This window comes from Neophocaena asiaeorientalis, unplaced genomic scaffold (genome assembly GCF_003031525.2).
Source record: "Neophocaena asiaeorientalis asiaeorientalis breed wild unplaced genomic scaffold, Neophocaena_asiaeorientalis_V1.1 scaffold427, whole genome shotgun sequence".
In the NCBI taxonomy this organism is placed as follows: Eukaryota; Metazoa; Chordata; class Mammalia; order Artiodactyla; family Phocoenidae; genus Neophocaena; species Neophocaena asiaeorientalis.
The window spans coordinates 2,378,411-2,401,474 of record NW_020172280.1 but is presented as its reverse complement, the minus strand read 5'-3'; the positions used below and the strand labels follow the sequence as shown (position 1 = coordinate 2,401,474).

At 39.3% G+C, this 23,064-nt stretch overlaps 1 protein-coding gene across 1 annotated transcript; it reads left to right on the top strand.

Annotated features, from left to right (window-relative positions):
- Window positions 1-6: 6 nt before the first annotated feature.
- Window positions 7-21,243, top strand: MCUR1 (mitochondrial calcium uniporter regulator 1; the record flags this gene model as incomplete). The annotated part of the gene is made up of 10 exons (XM_024764075.1): window positions 7-69; window positions 5,925-6,044; window positions 9,390-9,493; window positions 9,970-10,071; window positions 11,062-11,103; window positions 11,948-12,019; window positions 16,093-16,146; window positions 17,498-17,612; window positions 19,251-19,317; window positions 21,222-21,243. Coding segments are annotated over exons 3-10 (528 nt in total), but the record flags the coding sequence as incomplete, so codon positions are not given.
- Window positions 21,244-23,064: the final 1,821 nt, after the last annotated feature.

Below are 23,064 nucleotides of genomic sequence, written 5' to 3'. Positions count from 1 at the left end.
TCACCTGTGCGGCGGGCGCGCTCCACCTGTGCCTCGGCCAGGTGGCCGCCCTCGCTTCCTCCAGGAGAGGTGAGGGCCGGGCGGCGGGAGTTGGGCGGGTCAGCCGAGGTCGCCGGGCTCCTCCGGGCGTGGGGATGAAGGTCTGTCCGGTCCCGCCCTCTGGGCCACGCAAACCTGGGCTTCCTCGGGTGAAAAGACCCGAATTATTCGGAATGCGGGCACCAGGTGTCTGGCGCAAAGCGTGATGGGCTGCGGCGGGGGGGGGTGGGGGCGGTGCGTGCGGGCACAGCGCACGCGCGTTTGTAGAGCCGTTTTGTCAGGTGCACAGCGTTTTGGGGCTCGGGTGAAGGGGTGTGCAGGAAGCTGGCGAGTTGAGGCTCGAAGCTCTGGGAGCCGAAGGGATTGTTTCACAATTTAATTGCAAACTCTCGTGGGTTCATTACTCTGCCTGGCACTTTTCTGGGAACTCGGGATGGTTATCAGTCAACAAACTCTTTTCCTTCTTGGCGCTTAATTGTAGCAGAGGAGATTAATATATATACATATATAATAATATCTGATAAATGTCGGATAAAATAGAGGGGGTAAAGGTTAGGAGGTGGAGTGGGCCTTCAGTTGCTAATTTAAATGGAGTCCTCGGAATAAGTTTGCTTCGTTGAGAAGTTGGCATTTCATTAAATACTTTAAGGAGGTGAGAGCAGTCACGGCCTGCATGAGATTAGACTCAGTTTACTAGATTACAAATTGCCGATTAAAAAATCATCCGGGAGAATCCTTATTAATTAGCAAACTTGGCAAAAATCTAACTTTGGATAGTCTATGCATATCCATCAGTGGCTCTCAGTAACTACACTGATGGCTATTTAAGAAAACGTTTTTCTCAACAGACATGCTCGGTAAATGTTAGTTGCATCTAAAATTTAAGAATACCTTTGGCGGGGCTTCCCTGGTGGCGCAGTGGTTGAGAGTCCGCCTGCCGATGCAGGGGACGTGGGTTCGTGCCCCAGTCTGGGAGGATCCCACATGCCGCGGAGCGGCTGGGCCCGTGAGCCATGGCCGCTGGGCCTGCGCGTCCGGAGCCTGTGCTCCGCAACGGGAGAGGCCACAGCAGTGAGAGGCCCGCGTACCGAAAAAAATAAAGAAAGAAAGAAAGAATACCTTTGGTTGGGGGAGAAACTGGTTGGTAGTGCAAAGAGTGAAAGCAGCTTTATGTCCAGAGGCTGGGAAATGAGTGGTGAACTCTGTCAGTGTCCTGCAGTACCTGTGAGTCTTTCTGTACTTTGCCTTTTGTTGCTCTTTTTTTGACAAACTGGTAATTTGTGATTTGGTTTCCTCTCATAATTCCATCAGCTAATGAGAATTTTGACCCTTTGTCTTCAGGCTAGTGGTCTGTTTGGTGTCCAGGGTTCTCAGTAGAGCTACTTAGACTTAAGGATGTTTATGAATAGGAAATTAGTGCTCAGTTTCCTCCTCTGTCCAGGCCTAGCTTTGGGCTTATTTTGTGTGTGTGTTTTCACATCCTTTTGATATGCTGAAGGCCCCCCCAAAAGGAGAATTACATATTACACTTTACCATAGCTCTCTTTACTTGTTTCCCGGTTATTAGTGGGAATTCATAGTTCTTGGGCCTCGTTTTGTTGTCACAATAAAGGAGGAAAAGTGAGTCAAAGGTGTTCCGAGTGCCAGAGTACTGCTGTGTCCCCAGGCGCTGCCCTATGATAGAGGCAAGACGGAGTTCACCCTCCATCAGCCAGAGTTGGAGGGCCAAGTGACAAGTGACTAGACCCTTTCTCCTCTTTTCAGCCCACAATATATCTTTGAAATAAGTTTGCTTGCAGTTTTGTTTTAAATCACATGAATGATTATTGTTATTAGAAAAAAGGAATTTGGGACTAGAATAATCCCGTCACTTTTCACAAGCCAGTTCTAGACCCAAATGTTCTCAAACTCCCTGACCCACGGGACAGTCCAGCACGGTTCTGAAGTGGGCAGGGTGGCTTGTAAAGAGATTAATATATATACATATATATTAATATATATGTATATATATTATACATTGCACCTGTAAGAGGTACAATCATTCATTCATTCATCTATGTGCCATCCAGCTCGGGCTGTTCTGTGTCTGGGTCTCTTCTCATGGAGGCCCAGGGCTGGAGATAAAGGATGAAAAAAGAGGTGCCAGATTTAAGTGAGCTCACTTAATGTGAAAAGGGAAGACCATAGGTGAAGAGCAGAAAGGGGTTCATCTCAAACTCTCTTTCTAGATAGTCTCTAGATTTGGATCTTAAAATTCTTACAGTTGAATTTTCTTTTAAGTTATTTCTGGCCTGCAGTATACCAGGCCCTCTCCTAGTGACACAAAAATAACTGGCCGCTCTGGGGGAGCTTGGACTAATATACAGACATGGGAATAAACGTAAGTGCTGTGGTAGAGCTATCTGTACCGGGCTGAGAACACAGATAAGGAAGCAATAAAGGTTGCTCCCTGACCTGGGAGGAGGTAGCAGAAAGAACCTTACAGGGTAGCATAATGCCCTGCCCGGAACATAATGGATGCTTAACACGTTGTCACATTGGATGAGGAAGGGTAAAAAGGATGCTTAAAATTTACCAGTTGAGAAAGGGGAGCAAGCCAACCTTAAGGATGGAGTACCAAGGTCTGCACATGCAGGAAACAGAATAGTTTAGGTGGCTAGAACAAAAACTGAAACGATAAGTGGCTAAATTAGGGCAGGCTTTGTATGCCTTGCCAAGGGCCTTACACTATAGGCTAGTGCTTCTTTGAATCTAAGCACCATCCGGCCCACCTTTTTTTTTAACCATTAAACACACACATGCATACACGAGTTGTTGCATTTTATATTTTGTCAGTCTGCAAACAGTGTTTGGTACACAGTGATTCCTGGCTCTCTGGTACTTACCTTGGCAGACTGTGACCACAGCCACCCCACTCCTTCCACGTTGCTAATAATTTGGGAACCACTGCTGTCATCTTACAGAAAAGCAGCAGGTCTGTAGGGTCCTGTCCATGTCACATTTTTTGCTTACTTGGAAATTTCCTTTGAGTGTTTACGGGTTGAGAATAAGAGTTGATTAGCTGAAGTATTTTTCTGGTCATTTAGGACAGGTACTGAGAAAACCTTTGAACTTTGAGTTAGTAGATGACTATTCTGTCTTCTCCCACTCTTCTACAACACCTGGCATCATGGAAAAGTAAGAACAAGTATGAAGCAAGATTTTTATATAGCTATGTTTATTACATTTAAATGAAAGATTTTTTTATTTTATATCGTCCATCTCTCATTTTCTGTCAAAATGCCTCTTTTAGTGTGATTGTAAGGAGGTATTATGTTTAAATGTCCTTTCTTGACAAAATTACAAGTTCGCATTGCAATTGTTCTGTTTTTTTAAAGCTGTTTTTTGTGGTTTGTGGAATACAAAAGCCAGGAAACCATTACTATACTACCTCCTTCAAATGAGCACCTTGAAACAGGTTTGCAAAACAGGTTGGATCTGTGGTTAAACGCACAGAAATCCATAGCAAAGGTAATATATAAATTGTTAGAACACATCTCTCCAAAGGTAGGCTTTTGCAAAGACAAGGAAAGAAAACTACAGACCAATATCTTTATGAAAACACTAGCAAACCAAATCCAACAATATGTAAAAAGGAGTATACACCATGACCAAGTGGGATTCTGTCTCAGGAATAGCAGGTTCGCTTAACATCTGAAAATCTATTCATGTAGTACGCCACGTCCACTGCACACAGGAGAGAAACTACATGATCATCGCAAAAGGCAAAGAATTTGATAGAATTCCATACCTCTTCGTGTTAAAGAACACTTGACAAGTTTGGAACAGAAGAGACCCGCCTCACCTTATAAGGGGCATCTGAAATACCCACAGCTACCATCATACTTAATGGTGAAAGAAGGAGTGTTTTCCCTCCAAAGTCCGGAGCAAGGATGTCTGCTGTCACCATTCCGTTCAACACTCTACTAGAAGTTCTAGCCGGGGCAGTTAGGCAAGAAAATGAAAAGGCATCCAGATTGTAAAAGAAGTAAATTATCACTGTTCACAGATGACATGACCTGGTACATAGAAAACTCTAAGGAATTCACCAAAAAAACTATTAAAGCTCATAAACAAATTTAGCAAGATTGCAGGATACAAGATCAATATACAAATTGTACAAAAACAAAAGTCAGTTGTATTTCTATGTACTAGCAACGAAAAATCTAAAAAACAATTCCCTTTACAGTAGCATCAAAAGGAATAAAATACTTAAATTTCACCCAAAAAAAAGCACAAAAGTTATACTCTGAAACCTATATATAACATTATTAAAGAAATTAAAGACCTAAATAAATGGAGAGACATCCCAAGTTCATGGTTGGAAGAATTTAGTATTGTTAAGATGGCAGTACTCCCCCAAACTGACCTACAGATTCAGCACAATCTCTATCAAAGTTTCAAGTGGCTTCTTTGCAGAGATTGATAAACTGATCCTAAAATTCACATGGAAATGCAAGGGACTCAGAAGAGCCAAAACAATCTTGAAAAAGAACAAAGTTGGAGGACTCACTTCCTGATGTCAAAACTTACTGCAGAGTTACAAATAATCAAGAAAATGTGGCACTGGCAGAAGGGCAGACATATAAATCAATGGCATAGAGTGGAGAATTCACAGATAAATCCTCCCACTTATAGTCAGTTGATTTTTGATGAGAGTCACAAGACAATTTAAGGGAGAAAGTAGTGCTGGGACAACTGGACCTCCACATGCAAAAGGATGAAGTTGAACCCCCATCTCACACCATATACAGAAATCAACTCAAAAGGATCAAAGACCTAAATGTGAGACCTAAAACTGCAGAACTCTTAGGAGAAAACAAATGTAAAATCTCTGTATGCCCAGATCAGCCAGTGGTTTCTTAGATATGACACCAAAAGCATAAGGAACAAAAGAAAAAGATAAATTGGACTTAATTAAAAAGTTTTGTGCTTCAAAAGGCACCATCAAGAAAGTACAAGCCAACCCACAGAACGGGAATATTTGCAAATCATACATATGATAAGGAACATGTATCTAAAATGTATAAAGAATGCTCTTAATTCAGTAATAAAAAGATAACCCAAATTTTTTAAATGGGCAAAGGGTCTGAATGGATATTTCTCCAAAGAAGATATACAAATGGCCAATAAGTGCATGAAAAGATGTACGTCATTAACCATCAGGGAAATGCAAATCAAAACTACGATGAGATACCACTTTACACCCAATAGGATAATTGTAATAAAAAAGCCAGATAATAACAAGGTTGAGGATGGGGAGAAATTGGAACCCTCATACAGTTAGTCCTTCAACTGATGACGAGGTAAAAAAAAATTGGCATATCTATACAATGAAATATTATTTGGCAATAAAAGGAAATAAGATGCTGACATACTACATTGGTGGGTGAACCTTGAAAATATCACTGTATGTAAAAGAAACCGGTCACAAAATATCACATATCCTAAAGATTCTATTCAAATGAAATGTCCAGAGCAGGCAAATTCATAGAGACAGAAAATAGATAAGTGATTGCTGGGGGGAAGTAGGAAGATGAGGGGGTGATAGCTAGAGCGTAGCTAGAGGGTATAGGGTTTCTTTGGGGATGATGAAAATGTTCTGAAGTTTATTGTGGGATGGTTGCACAGCACTGTAAATATACTGAAAACAACTGGAGTATACATTTGAAATGGGTGAATCCTATGTATCTAAGTTATGTCTCAATAAAGCTGTTGTAAAAAACCAGATAGACTTTTGAGGTATGCCCTGTTTTTTCATGGTGCTGAGTTGCTTTTGTTTGCCATCAAACATCCACCTGTTTACCATCCACCTGTTTTGAACCGTATTGTCCTTTCCATTCTAGAGCTGAGCGTCTGTGCTGGGAGCCTGCGTCTGGAGAGCAAAAGGAGAGATTTCACCTCTTCTCGGAGTAGGAAGCTCTACTTTGACACCCATGCCTTAGTGTGTTTACTCGAAGAAAATGGTAATCCTCTCTCATTTGGTTACTCAGTGCCATAGAAAAACACTATAAATTAGGACTTCCCTTATGATCTTATTGAATTTCTCATATTTCTCTTTGACTTTTAAGTCTGTAGGTAATCTTTTGGTCAGTCTCCATTTTTTAAGTCCTTGTTTTTTGTTTAAGGACATTTTTGCTTCATCAGTACAATTGAGACTTTTCTCCCACATACTGTCTTTGTCCAAGTGAAGCGTATGTTTATAACATTACTCTGGAAGTATGGTATTATAGGTGAAAAATTAGACATAAGCCAGCAAAACTCAGGAATGAATCCTATGACAGCTGTCTAAGCACGAAAGTGATAGTTTTATTCCTGTGCATCTTGTGTGCTTTAAAATTTTTATGAAATTAAAATGTTGCTGAGCAACAATTATTGATAATTCCAGCTTGTGAATTTTTTAAAATATTCAGACTTTTTCTCTTACTGCTGTTGAGTTAACTAATGTAAAAGATTGCTGTGACATGTATGAGTTATTGAAAGTGCACTTAATATATAGGTAGCATTCTCATATTTAATCTTATCTAGACAAATATACAATTTAATACACATTATAATTCTCTCTACTGTGACACATATATTCTCAAAATCAGAATCTCAGATATCATAGCTTATGTCTGAAATAAATCTGTGTTTTGACTTTATTGTATAGTTGTTCATCCTGTTGTGTGTGTTCATATCTGAAAAGCTGCCCTGTGTAGATGTGCTTTACATGCCCAGGACACTGTGTTGGGGTGGATCTTTGTGTGCTTATGTGGGATGGTTAGCAGCTCTGGATTCGAGCTCTGCCACGTTCCAGCTGCTTGGTCTCACAGTCCTTTCTGCCTTCTCAGTTCCCATTTCTCCCTTGGTAAGAATTCCGAAGAGCCCTTTGAGTGTTAAGTAATGTACTTGAATGCACTTTGGGAAAACTGTCACATGCCCTGTGATAATTTTTACAGCTTTTCTTCTCAAACTTGAAACAGTTAGCCTTTTTCACCAAGACTTCTTTCAGCTCAGAATTTAAAAAAGAAAAGTAAAAGTGAGAAGAGAGGCATCTAAAATTATCTTGTTAAGCAGAAGTCTTTCTACTTTTCTTTTTCTTTCGTTCTGTTTCTTTTTCTTTTTTCTTTTTGATGGACCTGTGTTCTTGTATTCAAAGTAACCAACTGTAAAAAGACATCTTAGAGATAACAGGGGCATCTTAACATACACTAGATGTTTGATGATATTAAAGGAACATCATTAATTTAGTTACGCGTAACTATGGCCAGGTAGCTGCAGTGGTCCCAAATCCTGTTTCCCAGTGCGAGGTGGTATTTGTTTCCCCTCCCCCCTTTAAAAATCCATTTATTTATTTATTTTTGACAAATTAGAAATAGCAGATGTTGAATGTTTAAAATATGATGTTTCAATATATGTACTGCCTGCTTTTCTTGATTTTCAAACCCTGGCCCATGAATATTTGCATATTTCAAGACCAGTGATGTGAAGACCCCACTGGATGTAGGGTGTGAAGGTGCTTACATGAATGATGGGTGTCTGCGATGGCTGGGTTAGGATAAGGCCAGGAAGTACCCCTCAAGGAATGTTCCATCCTTTATCCCTTCTCTCCAGAGTTACGTCTCTTGATTCACAAAACTTTCTCTGTGTCTGTAATCTCACTAGCCCTGATTCTGTCCCATTCTCTCATTCCTCCAAAAAGTAATTTGCATATGGCAACCCAGGAGGTTTTCAGGCTTCTCCTTTTTCTTATCCTTTCTCCTCCTATAGGTAGTTCTAAATTATAAGGCTTTAAGTTTCTTTTCTTTTCAGCGTAAGTTCTCTTTGGTCTCCCTCTTTCTTTTCTTCATAATTCCCAAACCTGATTATGTTTAACTGTGAACTCTTATTAATAAGTTTAAAAATTTTCAAAAGACATGTTCATTTTTTAAAAATTAGGAAGACAGAAAAGAAACAAGAAAAACTACTCTGAATCCCAGTACCAGAGTTAAACAGTGTTCACATTTGGGTGATTTTTTTCTAGCTGTTCATGACCCACACATTGAAAATTAAAGGATTTTGAATAAAGTGAAAAGAGTAGGTCTTTGGAGGTCTTTTTGTCTCCTTTAAATTTGTTGCTTTCTTTTTTTTTTGATTATAAAATATGCTTAATCTCATCCAAATTGAGTCAGTTATAACTTTATCCAAACAAATGTGCCATGGATTAATTACAAGAATCAGTAAATTCTTCTGAAGTTCTTACAGCTGGATTTTTTTTTTTTTTTTTTTTTTGCGGTACGCGGGCCTCTCACTGTTGTGGCCTCTCACTGTTGAGGCCTCTCCCGTTGTGGAGCACAGGCTCCGGACGCGCAGGCTCAGCGGCCATGGCTCACGGGCCCAGCCGCTCCGTGGCATGTGGGATCTTCCCAGACCGGGGCACGAACCCTCATCCCCTGCATTGTCAGGCAGACTCCCAACCACTACGCCACCAGGGAAGCCCGTAGCTGGAAGTATTTAACGGAAAGAATTGTATTCCAGGGACTTATGCATCTTAAGCATTTAAAATTAAGCATTTTAATTAGAATTTTCAATGTGAAATATGTTACTACCTAAAGTTATTAAAAACAGTAGCACTGCTGAGTTGAGTCTTTAGGTAATTCAGTTCAGCAGTATTTATTGAGTATAAAAGAATATATTTTTTCCAGTTTGAGCCCCCCCTCCACTCGTGATTGAGGAAAATTATGGAAGAAAAATATAAGAGCCAATTTTGTCTTTTAACATTAAGTAAATTAACAGCTGAATTATTATTTATATAGCCACTGATTTGACTGATTTGTGCTGGAAATAAAATAAGCTTTCTCTACTTAAGTAAATTATTTTTTACTAACATATACATTTTGAAATTAAGGAAGTCACATCCATTGTAGAAAATTTAGACAACACAATTACCTAGAATCTTTGTTAAATTACAGAAGAAATAAATTGTATCTATAGTTTTGAGTCTTGCATCTTTTCACTTGACCTTGCACTGCAGGCATCCCCTGTGTCATTATGCATTCTCTTTTTGAAAACATGGTTTTTGATGGCTAGGAGGGACATCAGAGCTCAGTCATCTCAGCCCCTCATTTTACACGAGGAGACACTCCGATGTGTCCTACTTGTTCCAAGTGACAGACACACCACAGCCTGTGGCTAGACTCTACCCTCCTGCTACACTAGGCTTTCCACCTGCTTCTGAATTCAGACATCCACTTGCATGTGTCAGTTTGCATTCTCCCCCTTTCTATGAAGGATTTTTTTATTCTGGCAACTAGAGTCTCCTGAGTGACCGTCTTTGTGTGTTTGCCTAGGGTTTACTACTCAACAAGCAGAAATCATTGTCTCTGCCTTAGTCAAGATCATGGAGGCCAACATGGATATCGTCTACAAAGATATGGTCACCAAGATGCAGCAGGTAGCTTTGCTGGGGCACTTGAGCAAATTTGAAATCTAATGAGTATTATTTGTAATATATGTTTTGGGATAATATTCTGTTGAAAAGCATATAGTAATTTTAACATAAATGAGAGACAGATGGTTACAGTGGCATAAAAAATATTTATTCAAAGCTATTTAGTCAGCTGTTACAGAATCACTTACGTTTGAAAACTGACTATTCTAGTCAACCATGCTTTAATAAATGGAGATGTGGCTAGAATTATAGCAGCTGGTCCTCTGACTGCCACCCTTTTAACTGTGATTCACTTGATGCCGACACTGGAAATGAGTTCTTATTCTTTTCCCATCTTCAGACAGAGGAGGACCTTGCCGAACCTCTTTCTTTGTTCCCATGTCCTTCTAGTTTCTCAATAAGATGATACTGGGTAGAGACAGTAGGAGGTAGAGTTCCTAGGCCAGACTAGGTTATATGTTTTGTTTTTCTTTTCCCAGGAGATCACTCTTCAGGAAATAATGTCTCAGATTGCCAATGTGAAAAAAGATATGATTATTTTGGAGAAGAGTGAATTTTCAGCCCTCAGATCAGAAAATGAGGTAAAACTAAAGAACCACTCATATTTACCAAATGCTTTATATTAAGACATTGAGATATGATATACACACACAGAAGTGTACAAACAAGTGTACGTCTCGATGAATTTTCAGTATAGACTATCAGTCAAATCAAGAAATAAAAAAATATATATATTAAAAAAAAATAGATGGTGACCAGTGCCCCAGAAGTGCTGCGGACGCCCCCTTCTGGTCACTCCTCCCACAGCGGAAACCATTATCCTGGCTAACATGGCTGTTGAGTGGTTTGGCTGTTCCAGAGCTTTATCGGATGGAATCACAGCGTGTCTTGCAGTGATAGGTCATTCTTTTTCATTGTTCATAGTATTATAGGAATATGCCGCGATATTCTACTGCGACGTATATTAGAGATGTTTCCAGTTTGAGGTTATGAATAAGTGCTGCTGTAAAATATCGCTTCATTTCTTCAAGTGTGGTGTTTGGGATCAGCGTTTAAATAAGTGCTATCTTCGTGTCTTCCTTTATTTTCAGCCCTATTTAAAGTCCCATGAAGGAAGTTCATTTATTATCTGTTGGTCTTAATCTTATAAGAAACCGCCTAGCAAAAGATCCTTCTTTTGCTAGAAAAAGGTAAACTGTGAAACTGTCAAAGTTGTCTGGAAGTCAGTTATTTGAGGGCAGAATTAGTTCAGAGAAAAATTGAAGGAGGAATTAAAGCAGGGCCTCTGAAGGGAGATGAATATATCGAAAACCGTCGTGTTACTAATTTTATGTGGCCTTCAAGATGGATTAAGACGTATCTCAAGACACACCATGATTGTAGTACCGTCCTGGCACGACAGTCATTTCTGCCACTGAGACTATTCAACTATGCTTGTATTCTGAACGTGGCCGAATTTGTGTTGAATGAGGAAAGAACTTGTTCACAAATACATGTTCTAATAGTTGTTTATTATGTTTTTCATAATCTTCTAAATATATCCTTGACATTTCTTGTTAATGTGTTTTTAGAAAATAAAACTTGAACTGCATCAGTTAAAACAACAAGTAATGGTAAGATCTTCATTCCTGTTTGCTTGCTTGTTTATAATTACATAAGCTTAGTAATAAATATAATGTCCGAAATACTTATATGTTCTTAAAAACTTAATTCTGTGTTAAATATTTGTGTGATGTGTCTCGAAAGTACACATTGGAAGATTTAACCAAGAACATAGCCAATGAATAAGTTACTGATGTCTGTAACCAAATTCATTAAGAAAATTGCGATCTAGAAGGAATGAAGTCATTTTTAAATAAAAAATTTTCTAAAATAGCTACCTGGAACCCTTAGATTATCTTAGGAGAGACTGTCTTTAGAGAATTACACGTGATTTTAAACTGCTGACTGTGCCAGCTGTTTGATTTTTTTTAAGTCGAAAGGACATTGATGTTAAAGAAGAAAAGGTTTTGATGAGTGTCAGTAGGAAGACTTTACTTAAACCAGAATTTAATATTTTACTTTTTTGAGTCCATCTCTGCTTTCCAAAGTTGTCCAAGGAACAGCTTGATTAATAAATTTCACAAGGTGATTGCATTGGGAATCTTGAGGTTAAAAGCAACAATAACCCACTCTAGACTGACTTAAACATCAAAGGGGGATTATTTGTATATACAATTGGGAAGTCCCAGCAGGGCTGACTGCAGACGTCGCTTAGCCAGTCTCCTGACCCCGCTAGTCTCCAGCTCCGTTCCTGTGCACGCCCCTGGCCCGGCCCTTTCCCCCTTTCCCCCTTCCCTCCTTCCCCTTAGCCCCTTTGGGTGGAGCAGTGGAAGCAGCAGGGAAGGCGCACATCCTCAGAGTTTGGATCTCTTACTTTGGATTTCTTTCTTTCTTTGTTGTTTGCCCTCCCACTAGGATGAAGTGATCAAAGTCCGAACAGATACCAAATTAGATTTCAGTCTAGAAAAGAGCAGAGTAAAAGAATTGGTATGTTTCTTTACTAAAAATATAGTATGAATTAATTTCTTTGCACGATGGAACATTTGGTCAACTCTGTTTACATACCATTCAGAAGTATTGTTAAGTATTTACCTGTGTATCATTGTTAGACACAGTTTTTTCTTTATTTTGACTATATTTTGAATTAAGGCTTAAATTTTATGCTTTCAAAAGTAACACTAAAATTAAAATCTTGGTCAAAGCAAGTTTGAATCTTGTATGTTTCAGAGATACTAAATTATGTGTCACTTAGGCATGAATAAAGAAATTAAATTCAATCTTGATCTATTTGATATTGACTTAAACCTCTTCTGGTCCCGATTTTTCAAAAGTTAAGTTGATTATCTGATTTGAATAATATTAAATTATTAATATTAAATAACATTAAATTCTATGTTAAAAATTCAAGATTTAAAAAATATTTCCATATAGTTTTTTCTTAATAGAGAAATCTTAATGACTTTACTGCATTGTTTTAAAGTACAAATTCTAAATGATTCTTGAAGTTATATTAAGTTGAAATTTTCTATTAGGGAAAGTAGTGCTATATATTTGTTACCAAAAAGATATCACAAAATGTGGGTTGTAAATAAGTGGAAGGGATATATATATATACATATATATGACATATATATGTATATATATATATGTCAGTACAACAACTTGTGGGATCCATGCCCAAGACCTAAGAAAACTGGAAATATTGCTCCGCTTCCCTTTGAAATGCCTGTTTATGTGCATTTCAAAGGTAATACATATAAATACAATGTTTTTCCCTCAGGGCTTTCACAGTAACTTCTTGTTGTAAATTTTTTAATTTTAATGAGATATAATTGACATACATTACATTTCAGGTGTACAGGGTAATGATTCAATATTTTTATATATCGTGAAATGATCACCACAGTAAGTCTGGTTAACATCCATCACCCACATAGTTACAAAACTTTTTTTCTTATAATGAGAATTTTGAAGATCCCCTCTCTTAGAAACTTTCAGCGGTACAGTACAGTATTATTAACTCTAGGCACCATGCTGTGCATTACATCCCCAGAACGCAGTTATTCTGTAACTGGACGTTTGTACTCTTTGACCCCCCTTCTCCCATTTCACCCCCTCCCCGCCCACCTCTGGCAGCCACCAATCTGTTCTCTGTATCTGTGAGCTCGGGTTTTTTTGGGTTCTTTTAGATTCCAAATATAAGTGAGATCATACGGCATATGTCTTTCCCTGTCTGACTTAGTTCACTGAGTGTAACACCCTCCAGGTCCATCCGTGTTCTTGCAAATGGCAAGATTTTTAAAAATTTTATAACTGAGTAATACTCCATTGCATATATATATATACGCACTGCGTTTTCTTTATTCATTTATCCATCGATGGACACTTAGGTTCCTCCCACGTTTTCGCTATTGTAAGTAATGCTGCAGTGAACATAGGGTACGATAAGTTGGATGTTTTATATGTGTTGGGTTGCCTCTAGTGACTTTTAACCCGTCTGTCTTCTTGTTCAGGCTGTATTTGCATTTCTTTATTTATTAGTTAGATACCTTTTTAATTCTCAGCATAAAAAGAAATAGGGCATATACAGCATTTTTTACTAACAAAGAACTGGATGCACATGCAGAAACTGAGTATTCAGTTTTTCATTGTCTCCTCATTTTTCACAATTTACTTTTAACCAGACTGTGCTACAATGATAAATGAAGCTAATATTGAAATTCAAACAAGTACTTAAGTGTATTTTGAAACTGCCTCCGGATTTCAAGAGTTAAGTTGAGCTTTGTTATACAGAATAATTATTATGTCCATGTTACCTGTCTTTCTAGTCTTGAAACACTTTTAACCTTGAAGATTAAATCACTTAGTATTACTAAAATATGTGATGATCACTAGCATATGACTAGTATCTAGAAGAGGAAGAACTCTTTTGGTTACCTTTGTCCTCAGGGTTGTAGACTTAGCGGGAATTCCTTATTCACTTGATTTAGGAAGATTCCTGTAGCTAACCGAGCCAGGAAGAACTTCACTTAGGAGATTGGGAGATAGGGGATGTGAACATGGATTAAAGCCAGTGAATTTATGTGACTTACTAACCTAGCTGAGAAGTCGTTCTTGGTAATCCTAAATTCACATTACTCTGAAGTGCAGGACAGTAGTATATTAGTATGTAGCTAGCATGAATTTAACTGCCCTGAGGAAGATAAGCTATTCAAACCTCTCATTCTCTTGTTTAATAAAGTTATAATACTGTTTCAACAAAATTAACTGTGGTGATATTTACAGCCAGTTTCAAAAGCAGTGTAGCCCGTAAACTGCTTTGGGGTGCAGGGAGATGGAGCTATATAGATGTTATTTTAAAAATCATGGCAGTCTGTCCTACAGAGTGAAGTAAGTCAGAAAGAGAAAAACAAATACCATATGCTAACACATATATATATGGAATCTAAAGGGAAAAAAATGGTTCTGAAGAACCTAGGGGCAAGACAGGAATAAAGACACAGACGTAGAGAGTGGACTTGAGGACACGGGGAGGGGGAAGGGTAAGCTGGGACGAAGTGAGAGAGTGGCCTGGACATATATACACTATCAAACATAAAATGGATATCTATTGGGAAGCAGCCACATAGCACAGGGAGATCAGCTCTCTGCTTTGTGACCATCTAGAGGGGTGGGATAGGGAGGGTGGGAGGGAGACGCAAGAGGGAGGGGATATGGGGATGTATGTATATGTATAGCTGATTCACTTTGTTATACAGCAGAAACTAACACAACATTGTAAAGCAATTATACTCCAATAAAGATGTTTAAAAAAAATCATGGCAATATCAAAACTTAGGTTTTTCCTTTCTCTTGTGGTTGAGTCAATATTGACTTAGTGAAAACTGGAGTTTTAAGAGGTGCAGAAAATCCCATTCCACCCTGCCCTCTGGTGGTGATCTGGCGCATAGCGCGCGCTCTCTCTCTCTCTCTCTCTCTCTCTCTCTCTCTCTCTCTCTCTCTCTCTCTCTCTCTCTCCCTCCCTCCCTCCCTCCCTCCCTCCCTGGAGTTGAACATTCTTTGGTCCTGCAGCTGGTTCTTGGTTTGGGGTTTTGGGTATTTTTCTTTTTTTTTTTGCTCCTAAGCAATGCTGTTTCTATACTTTATCCCCCTAGTAGTCACAGGGGAACACTGTATAGCTAAAAAGTTTCTAGATACTTCAAAACCATTAATTTTTTCCCCTATAACAACGTTAATTTATTGAAGTTTTTTAATTCTTCACTTAAATTATAGATTTTCATTTGCTCAGTTAAATCCTAACGCCCACCACTAAGGAGATGTGTCTGATTTTGGTCTCAGTGTCAACAAAATTGCACCATATCTTTGCATAGATATTAATAGCCAAAGGCAAGATACCATTTTAATTCTGGGTAGAACTAGTCAGTTCCCTTAGTAACACCGGATTGTGACAATGCCCATGTGGGTTTGTTTTTTTCAATTAAAACCAACATGTGATGGTTTAGTGTATTCCTTGTATCTGTATATTTACATAGTGTTTTATAATCACAAGGCGACATCTATGTCACAGAATAATATTCCTTGAAACTTTTTTTTTCCCCAACTTTATATCTTTTCTCTCTTCTGTCTAAGCCTCAAATAGTGATCAATTTTGTTTGTGGTTACAATGGGATAGCTCCTAAATTGAATTGTTACCCCACTTATTACAACCCTCTCAAAGCCAAAAAGCATATGTCCATCTAAATTGGTCCCAGGGAATGCTGTTATAATAGTGGGAGGGACCTAGAGACAGACATCCCAGCGAAGAGATGAAAAGAGAAAACCAGCAGAGTGGTGGAGGATGACAAAAGGGAATCCAGATGTTGGAGCAATGAGTGAATATAAATAAGAAACCCCAAAACACAGATCAAAAGGAGAAGGCAAGTAGGCTACTTTACCCTAGGGGTGGCTTCTAGTGGTACATATTCTTGGAATTACTGAGACCAGAATATTTAAGGCACCAGAGGAGGAGGAGAGAGAGGGGAATAAATCAGAATCTGACCTGTGTTACGTGTTTGTTTCAGTATTCATTAAACGAAAGGAAGCTGCTGGAAGTAAAAACAGAAATGGTGTCATTGGTAAGAAAAGATTCACTTTGCATCTTGCAGAACTGAAACTCTACCCTTGAAGCACCAACCCCTCCTTTCTTCCTCCCCTGGCTGCCACCATTCTATTTTCTGTTTATGAATCTGACTATTCTAGGTCCCTCATGTAAGTGGAATCATACAGTATTTGTCCTTTTGTGACTGGTGTATTTCACTTAGCATAATGTCCTCGAGATTCCTCCATGTTGTAGCATATGTCAGAATTTCTTTCCTTTTTAAGGCTAAATAATATTCCATTGTATGGATGTAGTACATTTTGATCATCCTTGTGGCCATTGTGAATAATGCTATGAACATGGGCATACAGATATCTATTGGAGTTCCTGTTTTCAATTATTTTGGGTATATATACCGAGAAGTGGAATATCATAGGATTTTTTGGAACACAAAATACTTAATTATCTTAATGAAACTAAATCTCAGTGATTGAAGAATAATAAGGAATGGAGATGTTTTATTATATTTTTAGCTTATGGCATGCATAACTTATTTACCATCCTATATTACCTGGGACCTTTGAAACCTGCAAGAGACTTCCATGAGAGAACACTAAACTATTCCTCTGGAATATTTTACTCATCCAAGCATTTATTTCCTTATTCATTACCTGAATTATTCATCACAGGGAACCACTTACTTGCCCTAGGACTTTTAGTGAAGTATTTCCAATGCTTTTATGCATTAATGGAATGTTACAAACCCTTTATAACATCAGCCAAACTTACCACCCTTTGGGAGTTAATTGTGTATCTGGTTTAACTGTATTATATTTGGGAAAGAACGCATATAGGTCCTTGGTATAGCCAAGCCTCATAATAATAAAACACTTGGCATTCGAACTATAAAGGAAGAAAACTTTTAAAAACTGAATAGAAATAGCGTCAAGGTGAGCGCTGTTGCTTTTAGATTGCCTGAGATTCCATTCATTTTGTTAAAGCACTTTCCGTGTACCCTTCACTAAGAGGAATTCAGAAGCATGAGGCTTAGTCATTGCCATTGAGAACAGACCAGCTTCATAATCTTAATCTTATTTGCAGAGCAGTCTATAATTTAAAAAGCTTCCCTCCATCAGTTATCACACTTGATTCTCTAAACAGCTTATGTGAAGACAGGGCCAGTGTTACCTTTTTCTTTGTCTCAAACAGAAGGAAACAGGCCTAGAGATAGCTACAGCCCTGACCAGTACAATACATCTTGAGGCTAGTAGAACTCAGACTAAAGCCCAGGTCTCCTTAATCTGACCCTGCTGGGAAGGGACTCTAGGACTAACAGCAGAGGGGATGCATCCAAAGTGGTTTAATGCTGTGAATCTTTCTTTTAAAAGCACGCCCAGCAAGATCGGGCCATCACGCAGACAGACAGGAAGATAGATACCGAGGTTGCTGGCCTCAAAACCATGCTTGAGTCACACAAGCTTGATAATATTAAATATTTAGCAGGTAAGCCATTTTGTATCTAGATGAGTTAAAACAAGCTGAAAATAAATTTAAACCAAAAAAAAATTTTTTTTTTAATTTTTTGGCCATGCCACGTGGCATGTGGGATCTTAGTTCCCCAACCAGGGATCGAACGTGTGCCCTCTGCAGTGGAAGCGTAGAGTCCTAACCACTGGACTGCCGGGGAAGTCCCAAAATAAATAAAATTTATAAATTAAGTCAAAGACAGATGTTGCATTTGGTTGATTCTAACACAATGTTTTTTCATGTTTTAACATCTCTGAAATTGGAAGGCATCTTACAATTTCCAATAGATGGAATATCATACAATAATTGGCATTTTTTCTTCCTTTGTAAAGTACATGATTTTATTTACTACTATTGATGGAATCTTAAATTTCATGAGATACTGGCATCGAACTATAGTTATTTGGAGTTATTTTTTGTAACATTCAAGATGGAATATTTTACAGATAGTTGAGTTGTGATCTTTTCTGCTTCAATGGGTGACACTCCTTATAAGATGTTTTCCTTTTGCAGTTTTTGAGCCAAAAGAGGGAAGGAAGATTCATATACCAAAAAATATTTCTTAGCCATTATTTTAACTCAGATTTAACATTTTGGATCAATCAGTATTTTGAAGTCTAATAGTATTTAGAAGTAGGATTTGCTCATCAAGTTAAAAGGTGTGTCCCTGTGTGTTACATGTGCATATACTTTGTGACCACAGAATTTTTGTGATTCTGTACTTTTACTGAAAAGTTTTCTTGGATATTGGATGCATTTGTACTTTCAAGATGATGGTCTCAGGTGTGGGGTTTTCTAATAGGCAGGTGTTTCATGGGATGTGGCACATCAGTGAGCAAGCCAAGTTTCTTGGGTTTGGTTTTACTTTCTTGGTGGAAAAGTGTCTGTTTTCTTAATAAAAAGATGTTCCTGCAAGTAATTGTTCGTAGAACTAATACTATACACAATTGTTTTTCTCTTACAGGATCTGTATTTACGTGCCTAACAGTAGCTCTGGGATTTTATCGTCTGTGGATATAATAAAGTATCTATTTAAAGAGCATTTTATTGTTTTGCCTTAAAATACCAGATTGCTGTGCGCTTTATTCCTCATTTCCAATTTTAATGCTGATTTTTAATTTAATGCATATTATTTATTGTATGCAAATTATGGACATATAACCAAGGCAGAGAAGTGAGAAATTTCATAACTGCTGCTTCCATCTTTTCTGTTTAGTTGACTTTATAACTCTGAGTGGTGGTGGACGAAGCAAGGAAGACTCCACTCAGCTGGGCCAGTGAACTTGGTCTAACCTTCGGGACATACCAGCAGTAAATATTTGTATAACTCTCCACAATTTTAAGTCTTTTGTTTTAATCGAGGATTGGGGGTCTCCATTTAAAAGACACAGGAGCTTTACTAAGTACCGAAGAATCACTGTAACTGAATCCTCTTCACCTACTGACCCAGACCCTAATGTCAGCCGGTTGTGTCTCAAGGTTGTTAGAGGTTGTTTCAAGTCCGGTTGGTTGGTAGCCTCATGCTACATTGTACTTTACGCCCAAAAGAGATTTTTTTCTTGTAATTTCCACTGTCTTAGTTATTGTTCTGTTCATTTTCTGTGTGCCTTCCAGCTAGAAAGTCGTGTAGCCTGATGAAGCACTGTGATTGGGATGCAGACTCTCTCAGCCTCCTAGAGTGGTAACTTCCTCTCCCTCCCTCCCTCCCTCCTTCTCACTTGGCCCCTTCTCCTCTCCTCCCTCTTGGTGTGAGAGTTCTTACAACGCCTCAGGTGTGGCACTGCCTCCCTAGAGAACAGGCTCACCCTCGGCGTGGAAGTCTACTTCAGTCTGTGGGACAGGCTTGCTTTCTTCTGGTCTTCCAAGGGAGGCACAGGGTGTAACTTCTGTAGGAATATCTGGATGTGTAGATGGTGCACGTACTTTCCAGAAATGTCTTTAATGAATACGCCTTTGCCCATTACAAGCTCAGGTCATAGGCTTTGAAAATTAGATAATTTTCATGCCAGGTATCCTAATCTAGGTTGATTTCTTTGGTGGTTAAAGACATTCTCATACAAACCTTACCTCTGTATTTAAAACAAATTCCAAGATACAACTGGGGGTATTTTGGAGACGCACATTCTCATCTTACTTGAATGACCTGCACGTAGAGAGAATAGCATTTGAGAAACGATGACACTGAATGGCACCTTCCTGTCTTTCTCCACGTGCACGCGTGTGCATATAACCTGGTCCAGTGGAGAAACCACATAGAGACTTCGGGATCAGACTGGTACAAGTGCCCATCGTCATTGTTCCATCCACACTGGTGAAAAGTTAACCCTCTGTCCTTTGGGTGTCATTTCTAAACTTTGTAAAGTGTAAGCCATTGCCTTGTTTGAAACATTTGTGTAGCATAAAGATTCTGAGCTCCAGATAAGTATAAACATCAAGTACTTTGGCATGAGTGGTGCAAGTTTCAAAGTGAATAATAATTTCATCTTTTTTCAACTAGATCCAAAATTATCTTAACTGGCTCATAAAACATTTTATAGATACACTCTTCCCCTTTCAGAGAAGGAGCCCCAGAAAATACTGTACATTTAACAACTGCGCTAAGTATTAAAGAGTTAAATAAATGACATACCATTAAGACCACCTTTGCGATATAACTTTGGCTAGTAGGAGCCTGAAGGAGCTTGGAGCACAGATACTCCTCCAAAAAAAAGACTCCCCAAGGGGAAAAAGTCCTGTATGCAATTTCATTTCAAAGCAAATAATAACCTTTACAGGTTGAAGACAGAAAGTGAAGTGACCGTATATCCTGACAAGACAGTTTTAAATAACATTTCAGTTGGGTGACCTTCTGTCCTCTGTCAGAAGTATTCCAGGTGACATTCCTACTGGCGATGCTGGGGGCCACATCAGCCTGTCCGTTAATTTGGACCGCTGATTTTGCTGCAGAGTTCTCTGCAGTACGGAACAGCCCCCCACCTTCCCTGCCTTGGGAACAGTGCACTTTCCTTTTGGTGACCTGGATTGCACGCGTATCCGGAGGCTGGGAGGGTTCGGGGCCATATTCCCTTTCTTTAGTCACGTGGATTGTATTTGAAAAGCATAAGAGCCAGAAATACAAGTGTACCCTTCCTGGTGTGGACCCAGACGTCTGTGAACACGTAAGTGACTGGGACTGGACACAGTGTGATGGCTCCTGAGCTCACCTGGCTTAGAGGATGTAGGTCACTTTAGGAAATTCGGCATTAGCACTCATAAGGGGGAAGATGCCTGGCAGAATTCCCAGATACCCTGCGTCTAGCACAGGGGGAAATTAGCCATAGCAAGGTCCTAAAAATTACCGCTCCAGGCACAGGTGCCTAAAGCAGAATGTCAGGTGGACAGAATCTGTATTTCCTGTTCACGCACAAATCACTTAGGAGGTTCCTCCGCCCTCCTGCTTTCTCTCCCCTCCCCTACTCTTTATCTATTTTTAAAGAGCTTAAATTCCAACCCCACTCCTTTCCTGGACCCTTAATAAGTGAGCCTGTTTGTGTGTACGGTTCTTTACAAGAAACCTGATTTTTTTTTTTTTTTCGCGGTACGCAGGCCTCTCACTGTTGTGGCCTCTCCCGTTGCGGAGCACAGGCTCCGGACGCGCAGGCTCAGTGGCCATGGCTCACGGGCCCAGCCGCTCCGCGGCCTGTGGGATCCTCCCGGACCGGGGCATGAACCCGCGTCCCCTGCATCAGCAGGCGGACTCTCAACCACTGCGCCACCAGGGAAGCCCCAAGAAACCTGAATTTTGATTTCTGTGCTGGTCTTAGTCCTCCGCTGGTTTTCCAGCTCAGTATCTAACAAAACTCAGTCTGAAGGTCTTCATCTTTTCCCTTAAGTATGCCAAGTACCTCAGCTGAGAAGTCACAAGTTCAGGAAGAAAGGCTTGACTCAAAGCAGCCATCTTACTGGAATTTGTCTCTGAACTCTTTAAAAACCAAAATCCTGAGCTGCGGTGTCCATGTCGCTGCCTGGATGGTGTCCCTTGGCCGCCGCATGGAGCTACGGGCTCTTCCCTCTGCTCCAGGCTCCTCCTTTGCAACCTCTCCTGTTAATTAGCTGTGTCAGCGTTGGCAGGCACCTCTCTTCCTCCCCCCTGCTGTGCTGTGTTCTTAAGAATTTTGGCGTCATTTCTGAACAAATGTCATATAGATGGCACTATGGAGCTCATGTCTAGAAAAGTGGCTCTTAACATATGTTTATCAAATGTGTTGTGACACTTCTGACACTAAAGCAAAAACATGTTAATCAGGAATAATTTATTCTTTATATAAAATGTTTGAGACTGTTTAGCCTTTTATCGGAATTTCATTTGGAAAATATCAGTCTTTCTACAGATTTATAACCTATGTTCCTCTGATTATAACCCATGTTCCTCTGATTATAACCCAAACCATTTCTTAACCCTTTCGTTACTTAAGCAAATATTCAGTTACATTTTACTATATAATAGAGTGGGCATATTTTTATGATGTAAAATAAAATATTTTAATTCTCTATATGTGACTAATATACTTTTCTATCTGTTCCAATTGAATGTGAAAACTAGAACTTCTGCCTATGCTGTATTTCAACTATTATTCCCTCCAATTGTGAATGGTAACATTACTGTATTATTTTTTAAATCTAATACCTAAACATTTGGATTTGCATAGAGGATACGTTTGAAAGTGATCATTTGATTTACAAAATAAATTTTTTTTTACTATCCAAAAGAATTCTTTTTGCATGCTCGTGTAAAGTGCTTTAACTCCTTGCTGGAGGGGAAATGAGGTTTATACGCAAGTTTTTAAAAACTGCTGAAGATTCAGGTTACAGGTGATAAAATCCAAATCAGACTAGCTTGAGGAAAGAATTTGCTTTTCTTGGCTTACACGATCAAAGTTCAGGAAGAGCAAAACGAAAATGCCATCAGAACTCACCTTCCGGCACCTCACACCTCTGCTTTTTCTCTTAAACCAACTTCACGTGTGGAAGAGCAGCCAGCACATGCCCTAAGTCTTAGGATGGGAGAGTTCCACTTTGGAAAAGCCTGGAAGGAAGACTCCAGAGCAAGTACCTAAGGTAGCAGCCAGAGGAAGGGTCCTGGGCGGGTCCGCCACGCTTCTGCCCCCGGACCTGTGCAGCAAACGTGCCACCTCTGAAAAGTTGGGCTCTTAGTTTCCTGCAGAAGCTGACCTTCCACGAGACAGACGTCTGCTCGAGAGGAAAGCAAAGGAACGTGTTGGGAAAGTGGGTCAATGAAAGCCTGGAAACTAATTTTAGGTACCATTTTCTCCAACCGTGAATCTTAACTCAAGTTAGAGAGTCACATAAAAACTGCCTGGGTTTGAGAGGGAGCCGTAAAGTTTCTCAAAGGCCCTACATGATCTGCAAACCCAGTCTTCGTGTGAAA